This window comes from Pteropus medius, unplaced genomic scaffold (assembly GCF_902729225.1).
Source record: "Pteropus medius unplaced genomic scaffold, Ma_sr-lr_union100, whole genome shotgun sequence".
NCBI classification, from domain to species: Eukaryota; Metazoa; Chordata; class Mammalia; order Chiroptera; family Pteropodidae; genus Pteropus; species Pteropus medius.
Window position 1 is genome coordinate 20,554,130 of NW_024340692.1, and position 14,365 is coordinate 20,568,494.

The 14,365-nt window shown below is 36.5% G+C and overlaps 1 protein-coding gene and 1 pseudogene across 10 annotated transcripts in view; both read right to left on the reverse strand.

Annotated features, from left to right (window-relative positions):
* The window catches only part of TRPM6 (transient receptor potential cation channel subfamily M member 6), a 156,385-nt gene that overhangs the window by 25,799 nt on the left and 116,221 nt on the right, over positions 1-14,365 (reverse strand). For all 10 annotated transcript variants that reach the window (XM_039842886.1, XM_039842922.1, XM_039842834.1 and 7 more), the window contains 5 exons: positions 13,130-13,262; positions 6,064-7,205; positions 5,763-5,875; positions 3,828-3,951; positions 571-662 (listed from right to left, as the gene is read on the reverse strand). In XM_039842886.1, coding sequence (XP_039698820.1) covers positions 571-662; positions 3,828-3,951; positions 5,763-5,875; positions 6,064-7,205; positions 13,130-13,262 — 1,604 coding nt within the window. The remainder of the gene's footprint in view (positions 1-570; positions 663-3,827; positions 3,952-5,762; positions 5,876-6,063; positions 7,206-13,129; positions 13,263-14,365) is intronic.
* LOC120598163 (uncharacterized) lies at positions 2,720-2,835 on the reverse strand (annotated as a pseudogene).

Below are 14,365 nucleotides of genomic sequence, written 5' to 3' on the forward strand. Positions count from 1 at the left end.
AGAACCTCAGTGTTGGAGAAACACTGAGGGTCCTTTACCCTGCAATGCCCAATTCCCCTCCAACACATCTGCAAAGAGGTTTGCTCAGCCTGTTTGACTAACCATACTAAGTGAGGAACTTAGTACTTCCAGAAATAAACTATTCCATCCTTGGAAAGCTCTACTTGCTAAAAATTCTTCCTCAAATTAGGCTGAAATCTGTCTCCCAGTAGCTTCTATATGTTGATTCTAGCTGTACCTCTTAAAATAAATTAAAAATATCTTATTTTACTTCCACATGGCAGCTTCATATATTTGAAAACAGTTTCAAAAATTCCTGGATTCTTTCTTTCATTCTAAAAATACTCAGGATAAATTATTGAGTGAATAGATAAATTACATAAAGAACAACAAGGAAAGAATAAAGTAGAGGAGTGTGAAACAAATTGAGCAAATATTCAAAGTAAAGATTTAAATGTAATATGTAGAAGCAAATTAAGGGACATCAAAGTAAAATGGACACAGTTAAGAAGTTAGAGAAGGACTGTGTGCATGACTTTTTTTAAAAAGTATCAAATAAAAAGTTTTTACCTCTTGAGACTGCTTTAGATAACTACTGACTTGTACAGCATGCCATTCGATTTCTTTAGTTTTCATCTTCTGATATATAGTAGGTGCTAGACCTTGTTAAAAGAAGGAATAAAATTAGAGAATACATGAAAATGTGTTGCATTCAAATCAGTTCCCAAATAGAAAGACCTGAACACAGTGCACTCATCTCAGTTTAAATATAGTTTCTTTCTCTTTTTAGCAAGTTTTACCAAGATTCTTTTGTTCGTTTTTCTAGTTGAAAGTTTTTATTCCAATAGTATTCTATACTATTTTTATTCTCCAAGTTACCTTTACATTTATAACAATTCATACTTCTCTATCAAAGTCAAGAATTAAAATATCCATAACCTGTCCTCCCATAAAACAACACCTCCCCCTGCACCCTCTTGTCCTTGCTTTATTTAAAATGTGTGAAATTTTAGTTCCTAATTGTTAGGAATCCTTCCTGAACCAGTGCATCAAGCATCATAGTAGACTACTTGAAATTACTTTTTAAAAGCAAAAACAAAAGAAAGATAGAAAGGAATGCCAGAAAATGGGTTTCCTTAAAAAGATGACAAAAATCCTTGTTATTATTATTTTTTATATGTGGTACCTACAGAATCACTAGCATACAGTGCTTGAATCAATTCTGAGAATAATACTTATTAATAGCCCCTGACTACACATAGGAGATAAGGTTTTTTTTGCTAATGATTTTATGCTGGGGAGCGGGGGGAGTGAGGGGAAGTATACAGGAAGTACCAAAAAATCTATTGGAAAACCACAAAATTTCATATATGATATTTTTTGTAATATCATGAAATTATGACAATTATGGTTGCAATGATAGCACAGTATTATAATTAAAGTAATATACCTATAGGAAAAGTTAGAAATACACTTTTCTTTTTCATTGTTAATTTTCTCAGAACTTTACTTATGTTTAAAGAGAGCTAACTGACAAGTGAGCTCCCTATCCTCAAGCCTATATTTTTTAAAAAATTCTTTTTCAATTAGTACAACTCGAACAGGTCTTTAAAAAAAAAAAAAAAATGGTTCTCAACTCAGGACGTGCTTCAAGGAAGATATTGGGCTTCTTTGCCTCCTCAGATTAGCCAGGCACCTGGACTTTGTGCCTAGGTCTTCTCTTTCTGATTATCATACTAAATGAGATTCTTTCCCAGACTCCTCCTGCCACTCCCATCTTTCTCTGTTTGAAATTCATTGGAAAGAATTTAAATAATTTAGGGAGACGGGGGTGGGTTAAATGGATGAAGGTAGTCAAGAGGTACAAACTTACACTTATAAGATAAATAAGTCCTGGGGTGTAATGAACCATGTGGTGAGTATAATCAACAATATTATATTGCACATTTCGAAGTTGCTAAGAGCGTAAATCCTAAAAGTTTCCATCACAAGAAAAAAGAAGTTATAACTACATGTAGTGATGGATGTTAATTAATTTGTTGTAGTAATCATTTTATATACCAAATCATTACATTATATTGTACACCTGAAATTTACCCAATATTATATGTCAATTATATCTCAGTAAAAAAAAAGGGGGGGGACTTAATTTAAGAATGATATATACTGTGGAGGATTGCAGTTTGTCCCTAGATATGCACTAAACTAGAAAACCAACCCTCTGTCTAGAATTTTTTAAAGTATGTAAATAGGTATTTGTCAGGGAAAAATAGGGAGATGGGCCTTTCTGTCTTCTCTCTTTGTATTGAGCCTTGACTGAGAATGAGGGGTAAGGGGCGTAATAGCCATATTGAATACCCACAAGCCCATTAAAAACTGTTTGTTTAAAAAAAAGATCTATAATAATTTAAATATCACACAATTTAAAAAATATATTATACATAATATAAATATACATTAATAAAATGGATACATTTAAATTGGTGCTAGAATTATATCTTTGTGTATATTTGATTTATTCAAAATTATGGGCTCTATTAAACTGTGTGATTCAAGGAAAGATGACTAAGCTCTCAAACCGTATCTGTAAATTGAGGGTGTTCCGAATAATTTAATTTATAAAGTTCCTTTCAGCTTAGAGCCCACTTGAGTCTCAGTGATTTAACAGACAATTGAGTATTTTTATTTATTTTTATTTTTTATTACTTATTATTATTTATGCCTACAGCACCTGGTCTTCCTAGGTGGTCTCCCATCCAAGTACTAATGAGGCCCGATCCTGCTTAGCTTCTGAGATCAGACATCGGGCTTGTTCAGGGTGGCATAGCCGTAGACCATGGACTGTGGCTCCACTGCAGCATGAACCCAGGACATTCTGCATATAAAGCAGATGTGCTAACTGCTACACTACGGAACCACATCCAGTATTTTTAAAATGTAAATCAGGTTTTATCAACCCTGACATTGACATTTTAGGCTGATAGCTCCTTGTTAGGGGGCAGGGCTGCCCACGAACTGCAGGACATTTAGCAGCGTCTCTGGCCATTGCCCATGGTTGGAAACCACCAATCATAGCAAGCAGGTTTTAAAGAAGCATAATAACATAGATTACAATACAATGTCTATTTGTACCTTAAGTTTGATATTTCAAATAATTTTAATCTTCATGAGTCCTTAACCACATAGTCCCTTCTGTTTAAAAATTAATAAATTCTCTTATTATCTAATGCAAGAAGTTCAAGGTTCTGATCATTGTTCTCAATTCTGTTCATAACCTGCCCTCATCTTACCTGTCCAGGCTTATTTCACATTCTACACCTAGATCATAGTCTTCATTTTTAGCTGGTCAACCCATCTTCCATCCTCCACGTGCGCCATTATAATTAGGTTTAAGGGATACTTGCTCATTAAATAAACACTATTTGTTGGCAGTACTAAACAATCACCTCAACTCAATCCACTGAGCTCTGTTTAAGCGTACACATCAATGTCACATGAACCTTAGGACTATAAAATTAGGCAAACCCCTATAAATGAGACTAAAGGAAAACTGAGCCTGATTCAACAACTCTGAATTTAAATACTATCTAAATCTTAATTTTTCTGTTCTAGATCCTAACAACTATTCCATTAAACAAATGAAAATTTTGTCCCTTTCATAAAAACTAAAATTGGAAGAGAGATATTTTCCTAAAAGGGTATTCTCACTCTCTCATTCTCTCATCTCCACTTGAAAGAACAGCAAGGATCACCAGTGTTCTAAAGACCATGGTCTAAGGAGACTCTACCAGAGTTTTGGGGACCCAAGCATGCAGACCGTTACATACTTAACTGACTAAATTTGGACACCGTCAGCCAGTTCTTCCTGCACTCCTCTTCCTCTAAGACGTTATTTTCTCTTGGCTCTGAATTTGATTGGTCGCTTTGACAGCAGGCATTCACTGTTATGACCTGGAGAGAAAAATACTCTTTGTAACATGGTGACATTAATCTGAAAACACTGAGTCACAGTAATAGAGGTACCGTGATGAAGAGCAGTAGTTAGTAACACTGGCTGCACATTGCAATCACCTAAGAAGCTTTGAACCCCCATCACACATGCTGGCACCTCACAAGCATCTATGTGACTTTTCTTCTCATAGTCATAATTGAGAATCAGAGTGGAAAGCAGGGTTTCTCAAACTTGAGTGTGCATCAGAATCACCCCGGGCTGTGTTAAACCACAGATCTCCGGGTCCCACTCCCAGAATCTGTGACTCAATAGGTTTGAGAGGAGGGAGAATTTGACTCTAGTTAAAGTTTCCATGCTGACAGGAGATCAAAATTTGTGAACCATTGGTATAAAGAGAAAAAAAGAATGTAAGGCTTGGATCCCAAAGAACTTGTGCTAGAATTCTAGCTCTGTCACTTAGAAGCTGTATGAACTTGAGTAAATTACTTAATGTCTATGAGTCCCATTCCCTTCATCATTAAAATAATAGATAGCCAATAAAATGGTGCCATATGTACTTCCCAGAAGCAGAAAAGAAATGGGGTACATTCATAAACTATAAAGCAATAAGAAAATGCAAGTTATCAGCACTTGAGCTCAGTTGCAATTCCTAGTTGAACTCTGGCCATTTTAATGAGTCCAAAAACTAAATCTATTTAAATTCATATTTCATGGATTCTCACAACTCATGGCATTTTCTCTAAAAGAAGAGCCTTCTTTATCAAGCTAAATCTCTCCCCCAAAAGGTGATTTCACATCATTGTCTTGATATTTATCTCTTTGCTTCTAATTCTCATTCTAAAAAGAACCGAGCTGCCTTAAAAAAAAGTGTCAAGATTATTATACAGAAATATATATATAGGATAGAAATATATAGAAAAGTAAAGCCAGGCATTAAGATCAGGAGAGGTGAAGTTTTGTAGAATAGCTAACTCAGATCTAAGGCTTCCTAACAATAAATAAAAAGATTCACTAAATGAAAATGAAAACATAATATATTGAAATTTGTAGGATATAGCTAAAACAATGATTAGCGGGAAACTGATAGCACTAAATGCCTGTATTAGAAGAGAAAAAAGTCTCAGATCAATGACCAAAGCTTCTATCTTGACAAACTAGAAAAAAAAAAGAGCACCTTAAACTCAAAGTTAACAGAACAAAGGAAATAATAAAGATAAGAGCAGAAATCAATGAAATAGAACTCAAAGAAAAATTAATGAAACCAAGAGTTGTTTCTTTGAAAAGATCAATAAAACAGATAAATCTGTAGCCAAACTGGGCGTAAAAAAAAAAGAACACAAATTTAAAATATTAGTAATAAGAGAAGTGATGGCACTACAGATTTCACAAATGATAAAAAGATAATATAATACTATAAACACTTTATGCCAATAAATTCAACAACTTAGATGAAATGGACAGATTCCTTGAAAGTTACAAAGTTCACTTAAGAAGAATCAGATAACCTGAAAAGCTCTATATCTATTACAAAAATTGAATGTGTAGTTAAAAACTTTTTTACAAAGACGGTTTCACTGGTTAATTCTACCAAATAATTAAGGTTGAAATAATATCGATTCTATACAAACTCATCCAGAAAACTGAAGAGGGAACACTTCCCACCTCAGTCAATAAGCCCAGCATCACCCTGATACATAAACCAGACATTTCCAGTATGAAGTTATTTTGTGTACGTGGCACTTCAGAATAAAGAGAAAACAAACAAAGAGTAGATACTACTTCAATTGCCAAAAACATAAAAGACACTTACTGGCACCTGTAGTCCTTGTGTTTTCTTCTTTTTCTTCGACGATTTCTTCTCCTTGGTTAGCATTTTCTCTCTGATCCACACTGACTGCCCTGTCTCTGAGGATCTTGAAAGATCTGTAAGGGAAATGGTTCACAGGAGAAAGCTGAGGATGGCACAGGAAGAACCAGTTTGTTTTATAGAAAGGACTGAGAGAATGGAGAGAATGAGAATGCAGTCAAAAGCCATAGAATTAAAAAAATAATAATAACAACAATGCAAATAATTTAAGTTTTTTTATAAAAAAAAAATATTTACTTCTTACTTTTAATCTTACAGATCTTCAATTTCTCCTCTTTGTGACATCTCAAACTATGGCTCCTAATGAAGGCCCTGTCTCTGTGGAGAGGATTGATCCAAAAGGATGTGTCTGGCTGCAGCCCTGGTCCCACCTCTGAGCAGCCACTACTTTGGGCCAATTCTGCTGAGTTATCAGATAGGGATCTGCCCCGGGTCTGCCTCTGGCATTGCCCACTCTGACGAGAGTCACTGTTACAAGTGGAGGCCAAGCAGGTTTGCCATTTTCTCTTGATGCTAAACACATCGGTTTCATCACCTTCTGAAAATGCCCAGTTCACATATCCACCTCCAGTTCGCGTGCTCTTGGTTTGGGAAAGGAAGGAGGTCACTTTCACAGGTGCAGGTGCACAAATCACAGTGGGCAGATCTTGGTCTCCCCTGTTTTGTCTGGGTGGTATTTGAACAACTGGCTCATACTGCTGCTTGGGTTCAGCCACTGAGCCCTTATCTGAGACGACTGGGGTCTGCCAAGTCAGATGAACATGGCTCTCACTCTGGATGACCTGTTCAGTTGCCAGCACACCTGTACCTGCTTCTACAGATGGTCTGGACAGAGGCAGGTCAGTTTCTGCAGAAAAAGGAACTTGCTTTAGATAAGAAGGGACCAGAAGAAATTTGCCATACTTTGGGTATACTTGCCTGTCAAGAGATACCCCAGAAGCAACTACACTATTTTCTGTTTCTCGCTCTTCCTGGTCATTTCTTATATTTGAAGTTTCTCTCTGACTGTCTGTAACCTCAAGAAGGGGTCCCCTCTGCACTCTTGGGGGATGCTGGCCTCTGGCCAGGCTCCGCAGCAAAGAAGGGGGTGTGCTATAATACTGGTGTTTCTTCTCTCCAGAGATCTCTGTGTTGCCTAGAACCTCTGCACAGATGGCATTGCTCCAGCTGTGGGGAAGTTTTTGGTAAGTAGAATGTTTTCTGTTGGCCAGGAGAGCCTCATCCTCTTGTAAGGTGTCAACAGCAGAAAGGACTTTTAGAGTATCCACTGTCAGGGCAGAGAGGTCCTGTAGGTGTCCCACCTGGCTGTCCAAAGACATTAAGGAGTCCTTTATAAAAGATACCTTTTCATTCATTTCTTTCAGTTGGAAGTACATCTCTGTAACCCTAATGGTGAAAGAAGGGAAAAAAAACAATAAACATTTGGAAATAGTCTTTAAAGAGGCAATTAAGTTAAAATAAGGTCATTAGGACAGGCCCTAAGCCAATATGACTGGTATCTTTACACAAAGAGGAAATTTAGACACAGAAGGAAGATGATGTAAAGATACACAGGGAGAAGACTGCACTATGAATGGAGTGATGCACCTATAAGCCAAGGATTGCTAGCAAACACCAGAAGCTAATGAAGTAAGGAAGCATTCTCCTCTAGAGTGATCAGAGAAAGCATGGCCCTGCCAACATTTTGATTTTAGACTTCTAACACACTCAGTTTTTGGTACTTTGTTATGGAAACCCTAGGAAACTAATACAGCTATCTAAGCTTAACAGCGAATGCAATAAATCCGATTTGCTGACATAAAAATAAACTCATATGCATAAAATACAAAGTTTTAAAACAAAAAATAAGTTGGAAATTATTCTAACAAATATAATGAGATGTTTGAATACCTTGATAAATCAAAAGCTTTTACAAATTATTGCAGAAAAAAATCATAAAGACGCCAAGGGACATGAACAGACAATTCACTAAAGATAAAATACGAAAGGAAAGATAAGGAAACAGTAAAGTATTCAATCTCATTAAGGAGACAAGGATGCAACATAGGGACATTCAATTAGGCAACATTAATATAAAAAGGCTAGAATTTCACTATGCTAAAGCATACAGATATTATTTACATTATGAAGTAGAATATTATGAAGCTATTAAAAATCATACTTATATTGTAAATAGTCATTTCCTTTGGGTATATATGATGTCCGTTATGTTCTGCATTGTATACTTTTAAATTCGGTATAAAACTTTTAAGTAGAGAAAAAATAAAAGTTAAAAAATGCTTACACAGAATGTTTAATTATTTGAAGAAATGTTTTTGTTTTGATATCTAGAGGAAATAGATAAGCAAAATACAAACTTGTATCATTTTAACTAAAAATATATAGAAGACTTAAATGTAAAAGGACCAAAATTTCACAGTGGGCTCTGGCTTATAACATTGTTTTTTCTGTCTTTTCTTCCCCATTTTATTCTTTCATTTGAAGTAAAGAGTATACTTCCCAATTTCACAACATGAAAATCTTTGATAAATGGGAATAAAGTAAAAAACAGCAGGGAAGGAAATCTATCTGACAGTTTAATGGCTGATAGCACCATATGCAGAAATAAAAAAATGATCCCCAGTCATATTGTGGGGGCTGGGAGAAGCATGAAGAGTTTAGCACTCATCTGTAGCAAGCACTTCCCAAAATAGTGTTAGACATCCTCTCTCTTGAGATCCCCTCAAGTCACATGGATTGAGAAATCTATTTCCTCTTTCTGGGAACTTTGCACACAGGAATTAAATAATAAAGAGGGTGGTATTTTCCATTTGTGTTATAGTGTATGTGGGTAGAACCATCTCTTTCAGGCATCTGCTGTAGAATTCAACTTCTAGAACTCTATGGAGGCTTAATAAATGTTTCCTGACCTTCTGGAACTTGCAAAACTAGAATTGGCAAGGCTGACGAGAGAAAGAGCATAAAATACATGTATATTCCCTTCCAAATATGCTTAATTAGAGCCTCTCCATCTAGTGCACTGTTTCATCTAATTCAAAACAGTACAATCTGAACAGCAGTAATGGAGACTCATTAAGTTCCATTAGCAGCAGTCACATCAAATGGATACAATAGAAACCAGCAACTATTCACAGCAACAGGTGACATGCTACAATAAAGACCTGTTAGACAAATAACCTGGTCACCCTCAAATCCAGTCTTCTTGCTTTTATAGGCACTTATCTTCTAAAGCATTATGTCCTGTGAAACATACTTTAATTATATTCCAGGACCACCAACTACATTAATTTAATCTAGCCTTTCAGCCATCCTCACATGTTAAATAAATTCTCATAATTTTAGTTTCCTCTGTGCAAGGTTTAAAGGTGCAGGGAACACCAGGATGGTTATTGTTTTACTGTGGGCCTTGGGAGAATATATTTTAAAATGATTATAACAAGTATAATTATAATCATCATGATAATTATAATATTCACTGAGTGCTCACTACGTGCCAGGCATTTTACAAAGGCTGTACGTTATTATTTTATTTAATCCACATAACAGCTCTACAAGGTAAGCATTACTATTAACCCTTTCATGAAAAGAGGTTAGGTCACATGGCCAGTCATGTGGTCAGTGATAAAGTGAGGCTTCAGACCGAGACAGTAGGACTCCATGTTCAGTGGCATTAACCTCTGCACCCCAGCACCTCTCAGCAACTCACCAGGGATCTAGGCTAAGTTCTTTTGGGGAATCTTAGAGTCCTGTGAAGTGTTAAATGAATTACATCAATGTTTTCCGTACCGGGAGGTGTTTAGTTATAAATGTTCCTAAATAAGGCTTCACAGCCTAATAATAATATGACCTGCTCAAACTATAACTCTCTACTGTGTCACCATGCACTTGAGGTTAAAATCTTTGAACTTTTTAAAAAAATATAGCATTTCCCAGATACAACGTACCCAAACATGCTAAGTATGAAGAAACACCTAATTAACATCTTACTCCACAGAGCAGAAAGGAAAATGCTGGCTTACTACTAGGTCAAAATGTAGCCAGCATTTCAAATAAAGAAAGTAAGCTATAAAACAGCCTTAATATGTTTTCTCTTTCCACTTTTACAATTCACTTAACTTTATAAGGACGTAGGTGATCTCTTCTTTAAAGGTAGGCAAACATGAAAATATCCTCCTAATCTCCTTTCCCTCCCTCTTCAAATGACTGCTCAATTACCTCAGAAAACTATTCTTCCCTCCCTCCCATACCTCATTTGTGAGGTCCCCAGAAAGACCTCAAAAAGAATAATCATGTAAAAAGAGGGCTGGTAAAATACCTCTATCGAAAGGGAACATTAATTGATTATGTTTTTGACGTTAAATTAGAACTTCATAATCAAATTCTAGAGCCCTTAAAAACATCTAGAATATTTTTCAGAAGCTACATACTATCTACCTTTTAATTCTCTATTCGAATCCCCCAAAAACTATTCAAGAGAAATTTAATAGCCTGTGATGATTAATGGTGTTAGGTGTTATTATTATTAATATTGAATTAATGCTTGTAAATGTCTGGTTCTCAAGTTTGCATTCTATATTCTCTTTACCCATAATACTACCTTCTTCTAGTTTTCCTTATAATCCTCTTATTAATTTATTTTAGTCTTCTCCATGAGTTCCTCTTCCTTGGTCCATTATATAGGTGTTGGCGCCTCTCAGGGTTATACCTTCAGACCACTGAGCTTCCTCACTCTATTTGGACATAATCACTTCCTCTGTCATAGTTTTGTTTTGTTTTGTTTTGTTTTGTTTTTTTACAGTAAGAAGATGGCTCCCAAATCACCTTGTCCAATTCAAACTTTGGCCCATGGCTTCAGATTCACACATCTACAGCTTTCAAAACATTTCTGGCTAAATGTGCCAGAAGAATCTCAGAGGCGACAAATCTAAACCTTATTGCTTCCTGCCCACCCCATGCCTTTTGTACATTCTTTATCTTGGCAGTGCCACCTTTCACCTAATCACCCCTGCTGTAGATCTGAGAGTCATCTTGGACTCCATCCTCTCCCTTAGCTCCACATCTAGTCCCTAACTCACCTCATGGATTGTCCTTTCTAAGCATGTCTTTATTCATCCCCTCTTCTATGGTCTGAATGATGGTATCCCTCCAAATGCCTCAGGTGGTCTCCTTAGTTCCAGTTCTGATTCCTCAAACCCACACTGTAAATGAAAGAATCTGCCTAGAGGGTAAATCTGTTCATATCAGTGACCACCTAAAATTCTTACAGTGTAAAATAAGAGGTTCTCCATGACATTGTTCATAATCTTAGGGTGGGAGGGGTTATCTTGATCCCATCTTATCTGTTTATTCCCCTTTTCTTAAGGTTTGGAACAGATTTGTATTGAAAAAGAAATTATACTCAAAATTTGGGGAGCTTCTTTATACGTACTAATAAATTTCTCTGCACCCTCACTATCTACCAGCACTCTGCCACATAGTTCACTTATATCTTTCATGTAATCTTCACAAGAACTCTAAGAGGTAGGTCTACTTTCACATCCACTTTACAGATAAAAAGACTAAGGCCCAGAGTAAATTTGCCCAAGTACATACAGCTAGCAGGCGGCAGATGCGGGATTTCACCCCGGTTCTGTAAACTCCTATCTGGGTATGTTTCATACTAAACTAAGACTCTAAACTAAGAACCAAGCTGGCCCCAGGACTCAATGAGCATAGCTATTAAAAAAAAAAAAAAAGGCAAAATGTGTGGAAGAGTGAAAGGGAAAAAGGAAATTCATAGAGCTCTGCTCTAGAGATATTATTCAAGTAAAACAGAATTTTTTTGTGGATTTACACATCTTTATTTGATAGTCAATTTTTTTCTGAATATCTGAAATTCCATCAGCTACCTAAACACATACTTGCATAAATATGGTATCAATAGAAAAGTCCAGAAATATAACATACCCAGAGTGAGCCATTTAGAAAGTTCTAAATGCGATTCAATTTTAAATAAAGCCATATGTAAGGATTCATTATCTATTTGGACATCAGAAAAATACATACATAATTAGGTATCACATTTTATAGTCAGGTCCATGTATATTCAAAAGTGAAGGAACACATTTAACTTCTGTCAATTTGCTTCCAGTTAAGAGAGCAGTTCCGTGTTTTAAAAAATGCATATCGGCATATGCCGCAATGTTATGTAGCCACAATTCTTAGTACATCCACAATCACTTTGATCCTACTGCAGTTTCTCAATATGTTCACTTTTTCCAATACATCTCCTTTCTCCTCAAACCTGTGAATGGCCTCCCTGCAGTCACCGCCCTCTCTCCCTCCAAAATCACATGACAGCTGCGTTCCCACCCTAGCTGCATCCCCTTGCCTTACTCAATCCCGGCCTCTTGCTCCCTTCACCCCCCTCGGAGGCTTCAATTTAGCAGACCTCCTCCTCCCTGCTGCTCCTGCAGTTTCTCCCTTGCTGGTGGGTCATTTCCAGGACCATCCACATTTCTATTGTTACTTCCACAGGAAAGAAAATAAAAGAATCTTACCATGTCCCCATATTCCCACTTGCTTCCCTTCACAATAAAACTTCTCACAAAAGCTGTCTGTAATTGCTGTCTCCACTTCCCTTTACCCTTCACCCATTTCGGCCATTAACTCCACTGCACAACTGCTGGTGAGGCATGCTGAGACCTTCACGACTCCTGATGCAACCAGCACAGTACACTGGACCTCCGCCGAGCCTGCCTGATGCTCCTGGACACAACTCACTGCCCCGGGCACATGCATTTGCTGCTTCTTTGGCCAGGTGCACCATGCCACCAGATGTGTCTGCCTGGCACACCTCCCTCAGGTCTCTCCTCCTCAACCACCTCAGATGGACCTTCCTGCACCAGGCTACCCAAAACAATCCAACCCAACCCCAAACTCTGGCAGACCCCTCGCCACCATCGTTTTCCATTCCTTTACACTACTTTATTTTTCTTCATTGCTCTTTTACTGCCTGACATTAAATCACATGTTTCTTTTACGCATTTCCTTGTTTTTTTTTTTGTCCCCATTCACGCCTCCCCACATGTACACACAAGAATGTTAAGTCCAATGAAGTTAGAGATTCTTGTCTCTTATTTATCATTTACCTCCAGTAACTAGAAGAGTGACTGGAACAGAGTAAATGCTCAATAAGCATGAATATTATATGCTACTAAAGAACATCTCAGAGAACCCAATCCTCTGGGTTTTGAAAGCAGATCTTTGTACCTTTTTAGACATTCTAGTAGAATCAGGTTTGGGGGTGGAAAATACGTATTATCTTTTACCTTTCTGATGTCACTCTGATTCGTTCCTCACAACTACAATTCAGACCTTCCATCTTCTCATGGAAATATTTTTCCACACACTGTTCTTCAAAATCATGAAGTTTTTTCAGATCCTCGTTACTCAAGTAGAGTTCTATAGAAATAAGTATGGTACAAAAAAAAAATCATTATTCAACTTTAATAGGAAGCTGATACAGTGTCTGAGTGGCTTTTCTTCCATTTGTGTTGAAATCTGATAAACTGTACCTTGTATGATAAAACTTTGCTGCCTCGTCAGACTATATCCCTAACATTAATGGAGAAGCAGTAGGAATAACTGGAAACACCAGTCTGGGTCTTTCCTGGGAATTTGAAGATGACTCATGTGGAAAAAACACTTTCTCTTCAATATTTTCATAGATTAGGAAGTTTTTACACATTAACAAAAATTCACTATACAGCCAACCCTTGAAAAATGTAGGAGTTAGGGGCGCTGACCACTGCTCAGTCAAAAGTCCATGTATTACTTCTGACACCCCCAAAATCTGATTGTCTTTTTTTCCCCTGCCAACTGTTTTATCTATCAAAATAACAATGAATAACATATAGGTTAAAATCAAGGCTAAAAGAAGTCAAAGTCTTTTGAAATTAGTCTGGTAAGTATAAGAAAGTTTTAACTTGTTTTACTCAGTTTGTGTACACTAAGTTCTTCTATAGAAAAAAAAAAAGACATATTATTACCAGTCAATAGCCAATTGAGGATATCCACCTTTCCTAATAGAATTATTATTAAACTCATTAAAAGACACATTGTTTGGGTGATATTTTGAAACTAATGCAATTCTACATCAAACTTCAGCAGTCAGTCTACCACGTTGGCCCTCACCCTGACCTAACAGGAAAATACATCTTTGGAGCAAGTTTTCAAAACTTAGAAAATATAAAAATGGTGTTGCAAAAAGGGTAAAATTAGAAAGTTCTCTTCCTTCAATAATTTCACTTAAATTAGGGTGAGAAAAAAACCATTAGAGTTCTCCAGAATTTATTAAAAGTGAAAATGTTTCATTATTGTCCAATAAAATTAGAGAAAAAATATTAACTTTAAATTGAGAAACATGGCAAAGAAAAAGAAAAACCAATATTCAGCCATAAAATATGTTCACGACTCAAGTGTACAATGGTTTGTTTTTATGGTGTGGAAGACTCTTTCAAATACTAAAAAAATTCTAGTATATCCCCAACTTGAAGTGAATCTTC